This window comes from Oxyura jamaicensis, chromosome 19 (genome assembly GCF_011077185.1).
Source record: "Oxyura jamaicensis isolate SHBP4307 breed ruddy duck chromosome 19, BPBGC_Ojam_1.0, whole genome shotgun sequence".
In the NCBI taxonomy this organism is placed as follows: Eukaryota; Metazoa; Chordata; class Aves; order Anseriformes; family Anatidae; genus Oxyura; species Oxyura jamaicensis.
The window spans coordinates 1,691,966-1,710,827 of NC_048911.1; the positions used below are offsets into that span (position 1 = coordinate 1,691,966).

General features: G+C 40.6%; 1 protein-coding gene across 11 annotated transcripts in view; it reads right to left on the bottom strand.

Annotated features, from left to right (window-relative positions):
• The window catches only part of AUTS2 (activator of transcription and developmental regulator AUTS2), a 759,649-nt gene that overhangs the window by 270,471 nt on the left and 470,316 nt on the right, over positions 1-18,862 (bottom strand). Inside the window, exon 1 of one of the 11 annotated variants that reach the window (XM_035343099.1) lies at positions 13,285-13,305. The exons of the other annotated variants lie outside the window; for them this stretch is intronic. Within the exon in view, the coding sequence (XP_035198990.1) occupies positions 13,285-13,290 (6 nt within the window). The 5' untranslated portion in view covers positions 13,291-13,305. Of the gene's footprint in view, positions 1-13,284; positions 13,306-18,862 lie in introns of those variants that run through there. 11 annotated transcript variants of the gene reach the window in all.

Below are 18,862 nucleotides of genomic sequence, written 5' to 3' on the forward strand. Positions count from 1 at the left end.
CCAGTGCCTCACAACCCGTTCAGTAAAGAAGTTCTTCCTAACATCCAACCTAAACCTCCCCTGGCGCAACTTTAGCCCATTCCCCATTCCAAATACTTGCAGATAGAAATGAAACAAGATTTAAGTCCAGACACATGAAAGAAGCCAGATCACCTATTAGATGCTTTTGTTGATGATGTTAAATGCTTGGACCCATCGCTGTATTTCAGAACAGAAATTGCTGATAGCGTCATCATGGTAGACACAGCTGAAGATAGAGCTTTGTAAGCTACACAGTCCAAGAACGTAGAATGTAGTCAGTTGTTCCATTTCTCATCTGCTTTTGCAGCTCCCTCAAAATTTGGCTATTTGGACACCCTTAACAAAACATCAGAAGGTCTGATTATTCACAGTTAAAATCTACCTATATTTGAGGAAAATGAGAGAGCTTTGCAACTTTCAGAGATGGAAGTGTATGCTGTGACCTCACCGAGCATGACAGACACTAAAAGGCCTTTCAGCTGATTTAACCAGATTTCTTGAAGTTACTACTTATAAAAGGAACATGTGCAGGGATATAAAATGAGCATCCCCATGGTACCATCATATATGCCAGAGCACTACAGATTATTAAGACATAGACTTGCCCCCTTCATTCTACAACAGGTCTTATAATGCCTCACATTAATTGGAGGAGAGCTCAGCAGCTCCGAAGAGATTATTAAGATCAATTATTAATTCCTCTTCCATTCTTTTATCTGTATTAAACCTCATCATTAGAACCCCACTAACAAAATAACTAGAATAATAATAGTAATAAAAAGTAATCCAAAACTAGTCCTCCAATTAACGAAAAATAGAATAAATATATATTACATTCAATATGTATGACTGTGCTTTCTCTTTGAAGTAGATGTTGTGATGCGATTTTTCTTTTAGAGACAATACGACATGCAGGGAGCACCCTACATTTCATGAAGTTTAGGGGCAGACACAAAACGCATGCTCCCAGCCTGCTCCCAAGCCCCTCTGTACATTGGACTGTGCTTTCTCAACTGGGAAACAGTAAGGGTGAAATAGAAGCACTGACAACAAAACGAGGTTGGGTTTTGTTTTTTTTATATCTGAAAAAAGGCAGAGAGTTTGTGGACATATGTGGTGGCTGAGAAGGTGTTTGTTTAAAATCTCTATTTGCTGGAGGTCCCTGGGGGATCAGAGAGTGGGAATGAGAGATCCTCACATCTTAACCAAAGAACTTGAATGTGAAAGACATTAAGCAGGAGTGGTACAGAGCTGGTAGTAACAAACGGAAACAAAGCTCAGAAAGGTTAAAAATGGTACAACGAAAATCTTCCCCTTTCAACTGCTTGAGCTTTAGACTTTTAATCCCAAGAGCTCTTCAATTCTCTACTATGTCTCCAAGGAAAAACAGGGAAGTCTGGATCTGATATTTCTAACAGAAAACAGGGAAGGAAGGAAGGAAGGAAGGAAGGAAGGAAGGAAGGAAGGAAGGAAGGAAGGAAGGAAGGAAGGAAGGAAGGAAGGAAGGAAGGAAGGAAGGAAGGAAGGAAGGAAGGAAGGAAGGAAGGAAGGAAGGAAGGAAGGAAGGAAGGAAGGAAGGAAAAAGAAAGAAAGAAAGAAAGAAAAAGAAAGAAAGAAAGAAAGAAAGAAAGAAAGAAAGAAAGAAAGAAAGAAAGAAAGAAAGAAAGAAAGAAAGAAAGAAAGAAAAGAGCTAAGAACTAAACAAACAACCTTTCAAAGCATTTTGTACAACCTAACAAAGCAAATGGGATAGAAGCAGGCTGCTTTTTTTTCCTCCCTTCCAGGTCACCTTTATCCATGACACACAGCAACAAAAGCAGAAAAATGAAAGTTAAGGCCAACAGCCTGTCCTTAACTCGTCCTGCTGTGCTTTGGTACTGCAGGGCTCTCAGATTAATGTGGATGTCACACAGCATATGCTGCAAAAGCGAGGCACCACAGGACGTGTTAAGAGTGGAGGGTTAAGGCTTTGGGCACTCTTATCAAGGTAAAGCTCACAGCCCTGAAATGGTACATCTCCGTGGATTTAGGCTTTTGTTACTTGGATCTCTTCCCTCAGATCTGCAGGCAGGAGCGTTGTGGTCATTGAACTTGTGCAAGTGGCTTTCCTGAGCACTGAATTATGCAACTTTGCCTCAGCTTGCCTCTATTTTTACTTGCTGCTTTTATTTTTGGAACAATCTATGCATTCCAGGTATCATGAACACATTGAGATCCCCCAAATCTCCAGTACTCTTAGCTGGGTGCACAATGCCACACAAAGCTTTTGCATAAGTTCATTTTTTATCTTGCAGAGCAGACAAAAGACTTTTCAAACAAGCAGAACATAAAGAGTAATCCGTCATGCAAATTCTAAAGGAAATTACCGGGGAAAAATGAAAGTCCAGTGTGAAAATGAGCAGAATTCCATGTACAACCCTTGTTCTCCGAGATTACTGGCAGTTATCGCAAGCTAAGAGCTAACAAAGTTCAAGTCTTCCTAAATTTCATATTAAGGACAAAGGCTGCACATTTAAAGTGACAACTACTTCTTCACCTCTGGGTCAAAATCCATTTCAACAGTGTCTCAACAGCTTAAGTCTGTTATAACTATGGTATCAATAACTGGAGCACATAAACAAATAACTCTCCAAATCACAAGCTGTGTTCAAAATTGTGCACAAAAGGCAGTTTTGAACAGTTAAAATGATCCTCCGAGATGAAATGAAAAGAGAGTGAAATCAAACATCACAGGCCTGTTTCAGAGATGGAGCTTCCACCTAAGCCAGCAAACCTAGCCCTGCACTGAGGCCTGCTCAGCAGACCTGCCCACAGGGAGAGCTCAGCTGTGCATTTCTTACAACCAACCTGCAGCAGGAGATGGTCAGAATCTAAATTTCACCTTCGGTAGCCAGGTAGAGCATTGCAACTGGTGTGTGCTTCTGGAGGCAGGAGACAGGTGAGATACCTGAAAACCCAGCAGTGAGCGCTGCCCTGTGAGCTGGGAGCAGAAGCTGGGAGAGAGCCAGGGCTGAACTTTTGTTTCCTTCCCATATGCTCCCAAGACATAACGAGCTGCACTCTATAAATGTGGCCACCAAAGCAGAAGCTATCTCACAAAACACATATAACAAAAAAATAGTAATGGTTCTTTGCAGCTTATAAAACCTTACCAAAATGTATTTTTTTTGCATTCAAGATGCCCCAGCAAACTTTGAGCTCCCTAGGAAAGGAAAAGGATGCTCCCCTAAGTCTTAATTACATGACCAGCACTCCTCATTTCCAGCGGTAAGTCTCCAGGCAGGTTGGGAGTTCTTTCTGGGAGCCCGTCCGCTCCTTGCAGCCTCCACAAGGGGAAGGTAAAGCCCTGCTGGAAGGGCTGGAGTGCCAGGTTCTGAATTTGCAAACAGGCAATTCCTAAATAAGAGAGAGAAAAAGGAGAAAAACAAACTGAACCCCAGCCCCCACAATCCTTGTTAGCCAGTCCTCACATTGGAGAGGCTTTATATTCACACATTTTAAGAAACCTAAGGGGAACGATAAACCCAATTCAATTTAATTGGGTGCTCTCCTGACAGAATAGTTATTAATAAGATTGCATTGTACAAACCTCAGTGAAATCCCAAATGCAGTCAGATGCACTAGCAAAAACATTTAACACCCAGCAAGCAACATGCTACTGGATTGTTGTTGCTCCTCTCCTTTGCTCTTCCCCCTCCAATTCTCTCTCCTTTCATCCAATTCTCAAATAATAAAAAAAAAGGCAAAAAAAAAAAAAAAAAAAAGCTCATCTCGAACAGCTCCTATAAATTATTCACATGATATTACAGTGTATGTCAGCAGTCTCACAGTGTTTAAAAAACTTAACTACAAGCCAATTAAAATGTAAACTGAGAAAGACGGATGGGGTTGGGTCGCTCTGGTGTGAACTTGAGCAGCTCATAACAATACACACAACTTCTAGACCTGCTAATTTGACAGCTACTTTCATCAGCAGAGGCTTTTTCTTTCTTTACCACCTCCCCCCACCCTTTTTTTTCCTTAACATAGTGTTTCTCAGAGGACAAGCCAGTCTACATCCAGCAGATTAATCCCCCAGGTCTCACAATGCAGTATAGGCATTCAGTGTTTTAGTTACTAACAGGCTCAGATTAGGTTTGTGCAGTGGGAAAGGGGGCCAGGGGGGGCCTTCCCTTCTGGAGACACCCATTATTAATTTTTTACAACTAAACAACTGCAATGTGACAAATTGTATTTCTTAAATGAAGTCACTGATTTCTCACCAAAACAAGAACAGAATATATTCAGTTGCTACAGAAAATAAAACCCTTCCAATAAAGAGATTTAGGATTACCCGGTGCACCAGTGTAGCAAGACTGGACATCTGCCTAAATTGCTCAGTGCTAGACTACTGAACAAGCCAGGCACAGATTAGCTTTTACACTGATAATGACACCAATTTTAATCTTCACGGGTTAATTACTAAAGCACCATTAACTCAAGTTCTGAACTCACAGCCAGAAACATCAAGGGAAAACCTCAAAAAATGAAAGCGATACAGACAAAGTCAATATTTAACCAGGGAAATTTAAGCCATACCTAGCTAAAATCTTAAGGAAATGGAAACATCTTGACTTCCTTCTTACCCACACTACTTGGACTATCATAAATAAGTCATGTCCTTTATCTGTACAATGGGGATGACGGTGGCATACCTTAATGGTGAAAATGGTTAGATCGAATGTGGTAAGAGAGAAGTAATCATTACTGCTACCTGCTTATTCTCTCTCCCCTTTGTGAGAAAGGTGAAACCTGGGAAAGGTTCTCCTGTGACCAGCAGGACTCCACTAACCAACCAGTCACTGCACTGACAACGCATGCTCCGCCATCCCAATTTGATCTGGCATTCTTGTGTCATCCTAAATGACAGCGTAATTACAGTCAGATTCCTGTGGAATAAAGGACATACTGCCTGCAGTCAAACTGGGACTGTGCAGAGCAGAGAGAGTAGCATCGACTTGGGATCCTCCCCTACCACATGTGGAAGGGTTACAAAATGTAACCCTAACTGAAAGGCATCAGTCCCCAAGAAAGCCGGCCGCAGGAAAACAGCCATTAGAGTGGTATTACCCCACTTCCTAATGGGGTGATGAAGGAAAAGAAAAAAAACAGCTTTTCAGAATAGCCAGCGTTCTGTTGCAACCACAAATACTCTATTTTCCTGTTTGGGGATTTCAAATTTTAGTATATGAAATAATTCCATTTGAAAAAAAAAAAAAAAAAAAAGCCATTCTGATGATATCTCATTCTTAACCTGAGAGTTTTAACCAATCTATTTTCTGCAAAAGGGAACAGCCGAGGCACTCGGCACAGTTCTGCTCACAGCTACAGAGAGTGGACAACGAGCGCTGCCCAGTCCGGAGCCGCGCTATCTCTCTCCTCTTTTTGAGGCAAAGCGGCAGATGTGCTTCAGGAAGGAACAGATCACTCTGCTCAGAAGCTGTCTTTATGCTTGGGAGTGCTAACCAAAGATGGCAGAGTAGTTTTGTTCCAAATGTTCTATATAAAACAGGAAATGAGAACCAAAGCAAGAGCCATTTTTTGGTTCATATATTACAAGAAGAAAACCGCTATAAGAAAAACAGATTAACTTTTATATATAAACTCTTGAAAATACATTGCCTTAGTATGTTTTTATCCCCCAATTTTCACATCTTAAAAGTTGTACATGATAACTTTGTATAAATTAAATCACTTGGAAGATATTGTGAAACTACTTTTCAAAGGGAAATAAAAGTAAACATGGGTAACAACCTTTGTATAGTCCCAAATCCTCATTCGTAGAATGTGTATGTGAGACAGAAATAAAATCACCTTACAGGAATCATTTTTACTGATTCAAGTCTTGCCACGATTGTAAATTCTTTGTTGGCTAGACAGCTGGAGGTATTTTCATTTCAGGCCCAGGAAGCAGGGCTTTATTTCTAACAGCATTCACTTAGTAGCTTTTCTTTCTGAAAGGCATTGAGAAAATGAAGGGAATTAAGATGTGGCATCCAAAATGACAGTTCCCTGAAAACACAGTTTTCTGTATACATGAATCTGAGTTTTTCTATTGATCTTCCTTGCTTTCCCTAATTCACCTCTGTTCTGCTGGACAGTGGTGCTGGTTGTAACTGTCATCTCCAGTTCTCCTTGATGCCACATGAAAGAATCTAAAATTCAACACCCTAATTCCCAATGACGAAAGTTTGCAGTGCACTAAAACCTACAGACCTGAAATGCTCTCATGAAATTGGCAATGTTCTGTCAAGGGTTTCCAGTGCTCAGAAATACTGCAGGCTGAAGCTACACATTATTGCCACAGTCGCTTGTTTGGATGAGGACTTTGCCTTCCCTTTTTTAAGAGCTTGACACCTGTTTTTACCAGTCTTCTGATAAAGAGGTGCTCTTCCTTCAGCTTCCTATACAGAAAAATTGTAGCTCGCCTCAATCATTACTTGCTTGGTTTACTTTGGAAATTGTAACTTTAAGCCTTGGTTTACAAAAGAAGCTAAAACATGTATTCGGCATATTTAAGAACTACAAACTCAGAAAGGATTTAGTGTGCATCTGTGTGGTTTGTTGAATTGGAGCTTCTGAGAAGTAACTTGATCACAGAAGATTCATGTTTCTCAAAGGAACTTAACAAAAGTTAAGTTTTCTTCATGCATTCTCTTGTAAGCTAATTACGATATATTACCTGTGGCTATTGTATCAGTCCCATCATTCCACCCTACTTAGACATCCAGTCACTGTGAACTGCTATTTATCCTACGTCTATCCAGAGACAAACACTCGTGGTTCTGGCCTAGGATCCTTGCCTGATGAATAACTCAGAAGCAAGTTTCCTCCTTACAACAGTTCATTACAGTAGCAAGCATTATCTTATAATTGATCTTATCTGTATGTTAAACACTTTTAGCATCTTGTCAACTCTCCAACATGGTCAATTACCAGATAATAGTGCCCACTTCCACATGTCTTATTACTTAAATGGTAAGATCAATAATTAAGAGTACATAGCACCATTAAGCACCTGCTGATGAAAGTCTGCTGATGCATGGAATGAATAAAGGTAATTATGCCACCTCTTCCTTTTGCTGATGCTGAGGATACCGCTTATAAACACCTAAGCTCCTTAGTGCTTCAGAGTTTTTTTTAGCCTTAGCTCTACCTTTACCAGAATTTCCTAACGAACAGAACAAAAAATTCCTCTGTGTATGTGATCTCATCTGTAAAAAGAACTGAAGTTTTGCCTGTTTTATTTGAATGTTAACGATCCTGTGATTGACTACAAGCTATTTACCATTTTTTTGGATGATGATTGGATACAACCTAATAGCCTCCTTTTCTCTTGTCTTCTCTCTCTGCTTTGGTTTATTATATGCCATACATATTTTATACATGCCTAAAGATTTCGGCTTTTACTCTTTTATTTGTATTTCAGAATTACCTGTCCTATTTCCTCCTAGCCCTTGGGATTGGGTCACAAAAAAAACATTAGCTTTAGTAACTGAACTATAATATTGGATATCTAAATTGGGTATCAATTCACTGCCTTAATAATAAAAATAGTGATAAAATCCAGAATGTTAATCCCTTTTTGAGACAAATAATGTGTACAAGCTAACTTTAACTGAGAATGTTAATGTTCTGTCAAGGTTAGGTAGAAAGAATAGAAATGCAAACATAAAATATATTGACTTGTACTACAATAAAACATCTCTTGGTATTCGTTTTGTCTCTCAATGCCATGTCAAGAGAACTTGATCACTTCAATAAAAGGACTGTTTATAGAGTGAACCATGAACAAGTCATCCACTCAACCTGTGTCTAGAGATGTTCAGTGCTAAAAGAAAATCACATGTTGTCTTTTCTAGGAAAACCTGGATGACTTTTGTCTTCCTTATCCAGTTATGGACTTTGGCATTTTGAAACTCCATTGTTCTGTGTAAATTTCATAGCTCAGGGTTTTTTTTTTTTTTTTTTTTTTTCTTTGCACCGATGACTATTACAACTATTTGATTCAGTACAGTTTTCAGTTTATAATTGTACAACAGTCTCCTTAATCTCTAAAGTTTCCATGAACTGAAAATCAGAAAAAGTTTTAAGTACATTTATCATTTTTTTGCTTGTAATCTCAATTTTACTGTTCAAAGTCTACAGAGTAGGCAAAATCCTCTTCTCTGAGCCAAAACGGAAATAAAATCTGCTTACATTCCCAGGATATCTAACTAACCCAGAGTCACACAACAGAAAAAGTTTTCACTCTTTTCATATATGTACTTTAAGATATTGCTTTATAAATTTCTGAGTTCTCACAGAATGTGTCCCCTCACGTAAAGAATGGTAGATTTCTTAAAATTAATAACGTGCTGCTTTATGGAAGACTTTGTTCAAGAGCAACCTACTAGATGTATTAACGAAAAGGCTGGGAATTATGTCCAGTATACTCACTTCAGTTATCCTATTTATCCCTCAAAATCACAGCAAAATGTCCCTTTGTGTTTCCTCCCCTTTGAAAAGAACTGAGCATAACTCTAGTACGCTCACCAACCTCCATGAAACAAAAAGTATCCCTCATGCCAAAGGGTAAAAGTAAGTATAGGAGAATTTACTGGAATGTTCATACTCAAGTTATACATGGAAATCTGGCAAAAAAAAAAATAAAAATCAAACTTAGTCTGCACCAGTTTGTCTAATACCAAATAGTTTCTTTAAGCCTTTGAGGTTCTCCATTTTGCAGTCTTATTCCCCTCTCACCCCCTTATTTTGGTATTTTTATTAGCTTATTTTTGGATGGGAAAATTACAACAAGTGGCCATTCACAAGAGCTCTTAGCATTACCATGTCATGTTATAAATAGAAATGTCCTTGGCATAATTCTTGCTATGTCAGAGGGTTTCTGGTAAGACACTGATGCTGAAATTTTGATTCCTACATTTATATACTCAGTCACTTGAGTGTAAATGACATGATTACAAGTGCTATACTTTCAGAAAACCCATTCAAGTCAAGGAAAGTAGAATTGCATGACTTGTTCATTTTTATTTAGGAGGAAATCTATAGGTGTGAGCATGACATCTGTTTCCAATCCGAGTCAGATGTTCCTCTATATGTGTACTTTATTTTGCCCCATTCCCCACTCCCTCCAAATTTACTCTGATTTTGTATTCTGAATACCAGAAGAAATATGCTCTGATCACTACATACTTTCAGCCTGTCTGTTTTTGCCAGAACCGCTTCACCCGTTTTCAATTGTCACCAACATAAATGTCAAATGTGGTATTACAAGCTGTGAGTCATGTCTATGATAATAACGAAGAAAATGTTTTATGGAGCAGATTCAAAGCTTGCACAACACATAGATTGTCTTCTTTTTTTAATATGCTAAGAATTTTCTGTGGTTCTGGACTCTTCAGGAAAAGATCAGCAAGACTTCCACAATAATCACTTGAGACTACAGAACCGTCTATGGTACTGCCCAAAAGCTGTTAAAATTGCTATAAATCAGTAATGTCTCCTTTAAGGAAGGGGGGTGGGGTGGGGTGGGGAGGGGAGTGGAAAAAATTATCTCAAAGTAAAGTAGTAAAGTTCATGTTTTTGAAGTTCTCTGCTTTTAGCAAGTTCTGTTCTATTTAATAGCTTCCAGAGTCAAGAAGGTCTCAGGTAGACCCGAGTTACTTAACCACATGAGCAATTAGTTCCTCCAGACAGTGTATCTGTTGTAATGTAGAGTTCACTTAACTTCACGTGGCGAATCAGCTCACTTTGATGGTGGGTTTTTTCTTCCCTCCTATTATTTCTTTTCCTTGTCTCTTGGTGGCTGCCTGTCTTGACGTCTGACCTCCACTTGCTCCATGGATTGTCTGTTTCAAGCGCTGCTTGAGAATTAAAATCTGTACCTGTTCCCCTGAGAATCTGAATACATCCCCAAGTTCATTGACAAACCCACATCTTGCAAATGCAAAGTGAGCATTGCTTCCCTTGCCTTGGTTTGACACAGGTTTGATGAAGAGTGTGGCTACTGTTCCCAACATGTAGCTCAAGGGAGGCATCAGTTACTGAGAGATTCTGCAGAGGCCTACAAGCTCAGCTGCTGATTTCAAATGCATCTCAAAACTTAACAGGAAAAAAAAAAAAAAAAAAAAAAAAAAAGGAAGGCAAGAACCTGCCTGACCTAGAATTAAAAATTAGCACAAAAAGCCACTTCATGTTCTTTGATTTACTTTAAAGCCAAATGTTTTGATAGTCTGCCTAATTAGTCTGGGATTTTGGAAGAAAATTTTCAGACTAACTAAACAGGAAATAACACTAACAATGCTCTACGAGATGAAGGGCGACCACGGTTAATTGAACTGTTTGCTTAAGTATCAGTGTATACAGAGCCATGTCAAAGTGAAGATGCTGCCAAGTACTTGTCTTCCATTGTATAAAAAATATCACTCGGGCACTTGAGTGCTGTTTCCTATTGTCTGTCAACCAGTGTTTCTAACAGATATTACATGTTGCTAAACCTCAACCACTCATCATTGTATCTTGACTAAATTATGCATATTTTGGCTTTTTTCACTTCTATTTCTATCCTCAAGGATCGCCTTCACTAGACTAGTTTAAGGAAAATGTTTGTCTCCCAGTAAAAAGAAAAGCTCCAGTAACTTTGCTGATCTTTTTTCTTTAAGTGGTCGGCATGTAGTCAGAGACAAAGCAGTGAAAATCTACACGCCTCAAACTAGAGGACAATGATGTGTCGTACTGTATTTCTACAATATAATGAGCACTGCTCTGAACATAATGCAGAAGAGGTGGGCAGCAAAGCAGGAGACCCATGAGCTTCTCTTCTCTGTTACCTCCCATTGAGACTGCTTCCACAACTTCCAAAAGCTCTAAGCTCATTTCTAATTGCCAGGAAGGAGATTTCGCCATCTAAGCCTAGCCATCTAACAGTGTTTAGTCTAGATCGTCTTAAGGTTCCTTCTTTGATCAATGGAAAGAGAAAGGCGGAGTGAATCACCATTGGGAAAGGTACTTATCTTAATGGTGGAGGAGTCATCCCTATCACTATCAAACGGAGGGAATGAGCTGAAAGCAGGCAATACACATCTTTCACAAGAGAGATACTTTCCCCCAGGTTTCCATTTCAATGTTGGGATTGGGCCAGCACTCACTGCATCGTCACTGTAGCGTGGATTCCCCATTACAGAGGCCCAGCAACATCAAAACATTAGTAAAGGGAAGTAGCATGCACGGAATGGGGAGAAGGCAGCCAAGGTAAAGATACCATCAACAGGAGTCCCCTGAAACCTCAGAAATCAACCCAGCCTGGCTGCAGGCCCCTGCATCCTCCTGCTCCGTTCCCCATTGCAACTGAAACTTGACTGCTCGCCACCTTCTCCAAAGACTCATCAACCACATCGATGAAACTGAAATTTGCAGTCACTGAGGATAAAGGACAAATTCAAGTACCTGCTCTTTGTCTCAGGGGAAATAAAATTAAGATTTGCCTTAACTGCAGAGAAACTTTGAGCTAGATCTGACAGTGAATTTTCAATATATAACATTAAAGCAAAGACCTCACGTATGAATTCTCCGAAATGTAGTCAAGTTAACAATGCTCCATTTATTTAACTCTCACTGAAGTGTAGTGGATCAATTTTCCATCTTGTCTACATGCACAGAGAGTCTATTACAATCACAAGAGATTTCTGTTGACCCCAAGAAGGTGTTGTTTGCCTCATTAGCAAGGGCAGCTAAAACCCAGAAAAGATGGCTACTTTTAGATGTAGTTGTTCATATTTAAATAATCAAGAGGCACTAATGCTCATGAAAACTGTTTTTCCATCCTGGCCACCCGTTCTTACATGAACCACAGCCATCTATTCAAGACTTGAGCAGTCAATTTGCCAGTGCCACTGAACCAACGCTGAGAGCTGGCTGACTCCTGGAGCAAGTGCTTTCTGAAACAGGCAGCTCCAGGACTGTCATCACAAATGAAACAGAAATGGCTTCCAGGGAAATTAGTCATCTCCTTTAAGGACTGGTTTCTGGTACCTGTATTAAGAGTGAGTGGCACTCTATTCCATAAGGGGCTGATTGCATAGCACTCACTTCACAAGTAATTGCTGCGGGCAAGAACATCATTTCTGATTCTATTCTTTGACTATCATGATGAAGAGAGATGATCTGGAGAGATTATGAAAAACATTTACCAAGACGACACCGAATCTCACAAACACCATTTAATTTCAACCACTTTTGACCATGTAATAAGAGCTCCAGAGTTCACACATACTGCTTACTTCTGCTGTTGTGAAGAAACGCACATTGCCGTCCCTGAATTTCTAACATTTCTCCAAAGACTAAGTCTAACAGTCACTCTAGAGCTCTTGTTCAGGCAATGGAAAGACTGCTCTAACTTGCAACGAAGCCATTAGACGGGAGGAATAACCTGAATTCGTGCGATACTAGCGCTGTCCTGAAGCAGGACCCGCCATGAGTGCTAGGCTAAATAAAACCTTTCCACAAACAAGAACAGTTCATTGTACATGAAATGCAAACAGTGATAGAAAAGGGAACACTTTTTTTTTATAAACAAAAGCATTCTCCAAGAGAGGGAGAAAAAAAAAAGAGAGAATTTAACTGAAGAAGGATTTAATAAGAAACAGCCTGTTCCAGTCTCTTCTTCATTTAATTTAAAATAAACATAAACCAGATCTCTCTCCTATACAACACAATCATTCCCTTAGAAGGAACAGGCAGGAATTCAAAGGTCACCCTGGGAATCTTGGTTCTTGGAAAGTTGGGAAGAGACTGAGACAGACTCCTGGCCACCAGCAACCCGAGGAGCGCCGGTCCCTCCACCTCTGGGCCTGCAGCCCCAGTGCCTGCAAGCGCCTCAGCCCCTCGGGGGCTTGCCCGGCCCCTCGGCCCCACCGCCAGCAGCCACCCGCAGCGGCTCTGTCCCCCTGTCCCCAGTCACGGCAGCTCCTTCTTCACGTTTGCTAGCCATTCCTCCTAACGCTGCCACGGGTCTTAAAGAAATCAGAGGGCAGTTGGAGCTAACCATCCAACTATTTCTCTAAAGCTCTTAAACATTAGGGCAAATTCTGCAGAATGCCCAGCGTGTCTCTGTAAATCCTCGCTGTGTAAGCTATGTACAGAGTTCAGCCACAAGCACACATGCATTTCTGATTGCACCCAAAAAAAATTGCAAGACAACCCCCCTGCCCCGGTTTTACCTACCTCCATTAATCAGTTAGCCAAACAAATTCTCCTATTTTGCTCTATCTAGTGACCAGAGTAATTTGCAGCGCAGTTTTAAAAACCACAAAGGTTCTTAAAAGGAAAAGGGTGGAGGGAAGAAACCCTCCATGCACAACAGCAGCTTTTACGTCAGAAAACCACGTCCAGCCTGAGTTCTTGCTATTCCACATTTGGGAGTCTGAGCTGGGTTGCAGCAACTCACTTGTGACACTGACCGGTCTGAAGAGGCTGCAAGGAAACCTGGCAAGAAATCTCTTCTATAACAACAAACCAGGCTTGCAATAAAAGCCATCTGCAAAAGTGCCAATTATCCTTCTCCTCAAATGATTATGTTCCATCTAGTTTTGCTGACAAGCAAGTTATGCCACATTTTAATAGGCAATAAAATGTATTATTAAATAATTAGTAGCTAAGAAACAGAAATTAGAGGGCACTTCCTTTCACATACATCCCCCCAGTACTTCAAACTATTGATTTAAAGGCAACTCGATCCTCTAAAGAGGACAAAATGGAACCTGATACAGCAGTTTACCAGGAGACAATTACAAGGCTAATGATTGTTCGCAGAGAAATGGAGCAGGAAGAAATTCTAGAGAATTCCACCCTGCTCTGTTTTGTCTGATCTGTGTCTAAATCCCCCAAAGAGCTAAAATTTCTCCAAATCTGTTCCTCGCTCTGAGCCCATTAATTACAGTGTTAAAGGTAAAGAAGTATTGATGTCTTTCCTCTACTCCCTCCATTCCCCCCCAGGTAATGTCTGGTACTTGTTCAGCCTTTAAGGTATGGTTGCGCTAACTGAAAAAAGCCCCACTAAGACCAATTAAGGCCTTTACTAAGAGGCTGAAAAGAAGACAAATGGAGGCAGAAAGCCCGATTACAAGGAACCTTTGTACAGATGTAAAGCAATTAGAATAGTCTCCAGGGCTGTCCAATGCAGTACCTACTAGTAAAGGATTTTACAGCTTGTCTAAACTTGGAACAATCTCTCCCTCTCTCTTTTTGGTTGAGTGTAAAAGTGAACCCTGTATTAGTGTCATGTATCGGTTGATAGCTTGGTATTGGTTTCCCTGAGCATGTTAAATCTGTAATGCTGGCCTCAAGATCCCTCGTGGATGACAATAGTGCTATACAGTCAGCTCTAACTTACAAGGAAAGAAGATATGCCTGATGTTAAACCATGATAAAAAACAGAACCAGCTCTTTCAATCTTCTTTTATTTGCCTAATGCTAATCCCTAGAATGTCTCAAATTTACTGCACTGTGCTGCATAATTCGGCACAGAACGTGTAAAAGGTGAAAATGTTTGTATGGCAATTTTAATAATAAAAATAAATTTTGCACTGACTTGATTTAAGGCAGCTTCAAATCTCAGGTCACTCTTACTTTTCAAACACAAAAATAAAAGCAAAAAATATACTTCTTAGAAATGAAAACTGAGCAGCTGAATGGTACATGAGAAGCTCTCCAATGCCACGCACATCATCAGATACCCCACACCCAAAACATGCAGATCACCCTGCCCACTTCTCTCCTCCCCAGCCCTACACAAATAATTTTATGAACCCACTGCCCTAAAATCAAGGGTAACACTGCCACCAGTGATTTCCCCCTAACCACCTTCCTTGTTCATTTGTGGCCTGTCCGCTATACTCCGGTACCAAATGTAACCCTGCCTTGCGCATGATGCTGGCTCAGACTGCATGAGCTGCACCCGCCTAAAACCGTGGCAATGAGCATGCGGATCGGTTGATGAAGTACCAAGCAGGTATCAACATAAATGCCTTAACCACTTGGGAGATTTATGTATCTGCCCTCAGTATCTTTAGTAGGTATTGGCATTGGTAGGACTTAATGCAGTCCATAATCTATAGCCAAGTGTATTTTTTTTCATTCACTTATTTCTGTGTTGGTAAAAATTTATCTTACATTCAGACCATCATAGCAAGAACACTTCATATTTCCATATGGCAATGTACCCCTGGGAGCTACGCGAGCAAAGGCACCCCTACTCAGCAGAAGGAAAAACAAAAAACTGAGGCTCACAGATAAAGCAGCTTCTCCTAGGTCAGCTGTTATGCTTTCTGCACAAAATTAGACTTTAAGGTAATTGACCCACATGAAACAGAAATTTGAGGTTATTGGTCTATGTAGAATTTGTTATGATTATATTACTGGCACTCAAGGGTTTTGCCTTTTCAACATTTGTTCACGTGGATACAGAAATGACACAGTGCAGTCTGAAAGAAAGAGCACTCTGAGTTGCTGCTGCCATGCTTACTGTCTATGTTACAATATCTGGTAATGAACGAACAATTGAGGAAGCCTCTGGTAAGAAAAGATCTCCTGCAATAGTTTCAGGGATAAATAACAGTGCAATGTGTTTAACTCCTCCAGCCCCCTTATTCATAACTTGATGAGTTGTATGCAAACTCTTTCAAAAAACATGTAACTCCTGATAAAAGATTCAACGTTTCTTAGATTAGGAGATGCCTTTCCAAAGTGATGTTGTGCTACAAGGGGCTGATTTGTGAAATGATCTCAGCCAGCAGCCCGCTGAAATCTTTCTGAAAATCTAATCTTTACTAAGGTACCTAGGTAGACCGGAGCTCATTTAAAAATCTGGACTCTCCTACATACATGCTGCTGATAAAAAAAAGTGCAGCAATGTAGCATACTAGTCCTTCACACTTGAAATTAAGTTTAATGATATTTGGGTTTTAAGTAAAAGAAATCTGGACACTTGTCATGAACATTCTTCACATTACAACCACAAATCTAAGTGTTTCTGTTTGTGGTAAAACCAGTCGGCAGAGCTGCTGCTGGCTGGATTTAAAAGCCAGTGCTATAAAAGTATCCTCAAAAGGCCCAACCAGTCCTCCCACAACCGGGCTCTGATTTTCACGGTGCTAAAAAAACTCAAACATACAGAGTATTTCAAAACAGTAAGCCCAAAACCAGTACAGTAGGACATCATCTTTAGTAATGAGGTCAGCCACATACCTTTGCTCCATGAATTATTTAAGCACATATTACTCACAGGCTGAACTTTGCACTGAAAGGCAGAGAGGAGAAGGCTAACACACGATCTCAATGCAAACTAAGCTGAGCCTAGTTAAAATCATTTTAGTGAGTATTTCATGCTACATTTAAATCAGGCTCTCCAAAGGGAAAATCCTCCATAGCCAGTATTCCTCCGGGTAACTCACTGCACATTCAAATCCTTTGAGTTCATCTTAGATTTAAGAATGCAGATGCAAAGCTCATGTGACAAAAATAAGCGTTTAATAAAAATATGAGAATAAGTCAGATACCTGCTTCATTGCTCTGTCAAGGCTCGAGCGCAATTCTCTGTATGCTGCGTACCCCTCTACAGTCATGTCACCGACAGACAAATTGTAGCCAAAGACCTAAGACAGTTGTTGTCCAGTGTTCGCAGCAATAAGGATTTTTGATTCCGTCTATCTTTTCCCTCTCCCCCTCCCGCATACAGTTTGCCTCAGGAAAAGCTGAGGGCTAAAACACTCTCGCTAGTGATACGTCCGTGATCTGGTATCTGTATCTCACCCAGTTGAAACCACTCACTGAAGTACCTGATCAGCATCGCTATGATGCTTTCTTGCAATGTTGGAAAAAGGTTTTGAGTGCTTTTGCACGATGCCGCAATTTGACTGAATGAATCAAAATTGCCTGTGTTTCTCCGAGCCCATTCTTGAAGGAGGCATTCACCCATCCATTTATTTCCATGGTGCCCTGCCAAAGCATCACAAAAAAGCGCACTCCAAATTTTGCTCTATTGATACATAAATACAGTCACTTCAGCTAAAGAGCCATCAAGTCACTCTGATGCTTGGTAACTTGATTAAATCTGTATTAAGGTAGCAAGTCTCACTGTATGGCCTTTAACACTGAATCGGGAAATAATTAAGTTTTAAAGCTAGCTGGTGAAAGATAATGCCAAGTCTGGTTTGCTGCTGCAGTGCTGATAAAGGAAGGGGTATACAATTGAACATTAATTAGGTACAAGCAAACATCTTTGCTAATAGCTCATGTTCTCATTCCCAAAATGTCAACAACAGATATTAGTGCCAGATGCTGGTATAACATCTCCCAGGACTGGGACTGGGATACGGGAATAGACTTGTGCATTTGGAGAAAATGCCAGTGCTGTCAGGGGGAATTGCCACGATGTCGCAGGAGCAGTAAACTTCCTCAGACGGGATTTACCCAACACGCCTCTCCATTATTAATGGTGATTCATGTGTCACACACTGAGGCCCTGGGAAGCAAAATTAGAACAGTGAGCTGGCATAACCTGTGAACCAGAGACAACATTAGCACTGAGAGACTAAAGTATAAACCACCGGAGGCTTTTAAAGTTATCAAGCATCTTCCAGTCAAATTGCTTTTAAAATCTCACTCCATCCACTGCCTCAATTGTACGAATTTGGGTAAGGAACGGCTGGTTGCATTGCAGAAATCATCACAGCGCCATTCAGTTCAGTGAAGCCAGGCCAGTGTGAACAAAGGCAGGACAAATCCTGGGGAATGTCCCCCAAACACCCACCCGCATCAACCCAGCTTCATTGCACGGGCTTGATAAGAAGGCAGCTTGGGACGGCATCAACAAAAGCTCTGAAAAAACTTGTAAATAATGCATCTCTGTAATGACATTTGAACTGAAGTTTAATCAAATCAAGTAGGATCCTTTCAAATATCACTTATCCTTTAACTGCAATTTCCAAATCTCTCAAATCCTGGCTTTTCTTTTAATCTCACATGAAAATTGTATTACACTAATACTGTTTACATCTCATTTCCTCTTGCCCATGTAAAAATATCACTAACTACATTTCAGTTCTCTCCCATTGCTCTTCTGCCATGCCATAAACCCCATGGGTTTTCCATGGCTCCACCTCTGTACTATTTGCTGCTTTCATGAAAGCCACCAGTTCCTCAGCCAGAGCCTGTGGTCTCCCTTCAGAGCCAGATCCCACCACTGCCGCTGGCCAGTGCTCGGAGCAGTCCAGTCCTACACCACGTTATCAGCGCAGGGGTTTTACACCACTCCATGGTTTTAACAGGAATGGACTGAAAACAGCCACTTCATTCTAAAACCTGTAAAATCCAGCAATTTTCATAAACTAACCAGTCATGTCTACCTTCTTCCCCAGGTCCAAACGTCAGCCGCTAAGTCTTTCGTGTGTGTGTGTGTGTGTGTGTGTGTGTGCCATTTCAATAAACTTTGCTGAGCAGCACGTCTGCTGCAATGAGGATGGCCTTAAATCCCCTGCCCTGAAACCACACAAGATCTGGAAAGCCAGATGGCTTCAGGAGGAGAATTACCCATTTCTTTGAATATGAGGGATATCCAGTGAGGATTTCACTGAGGACTACAGTCAGAAACAAGGTGGCATTTTCACTTTCCTGAAAATGGCAAGGAACTGTTGTGTACTGCGAACCTAACTTTCTCTTTGGAGCTGGAAAGCACATCACACAGCTATACCCTGAGGCCACAAAATGAGTAAGAGCCCTTCACCTGCACCTTTTCTCCCAATCC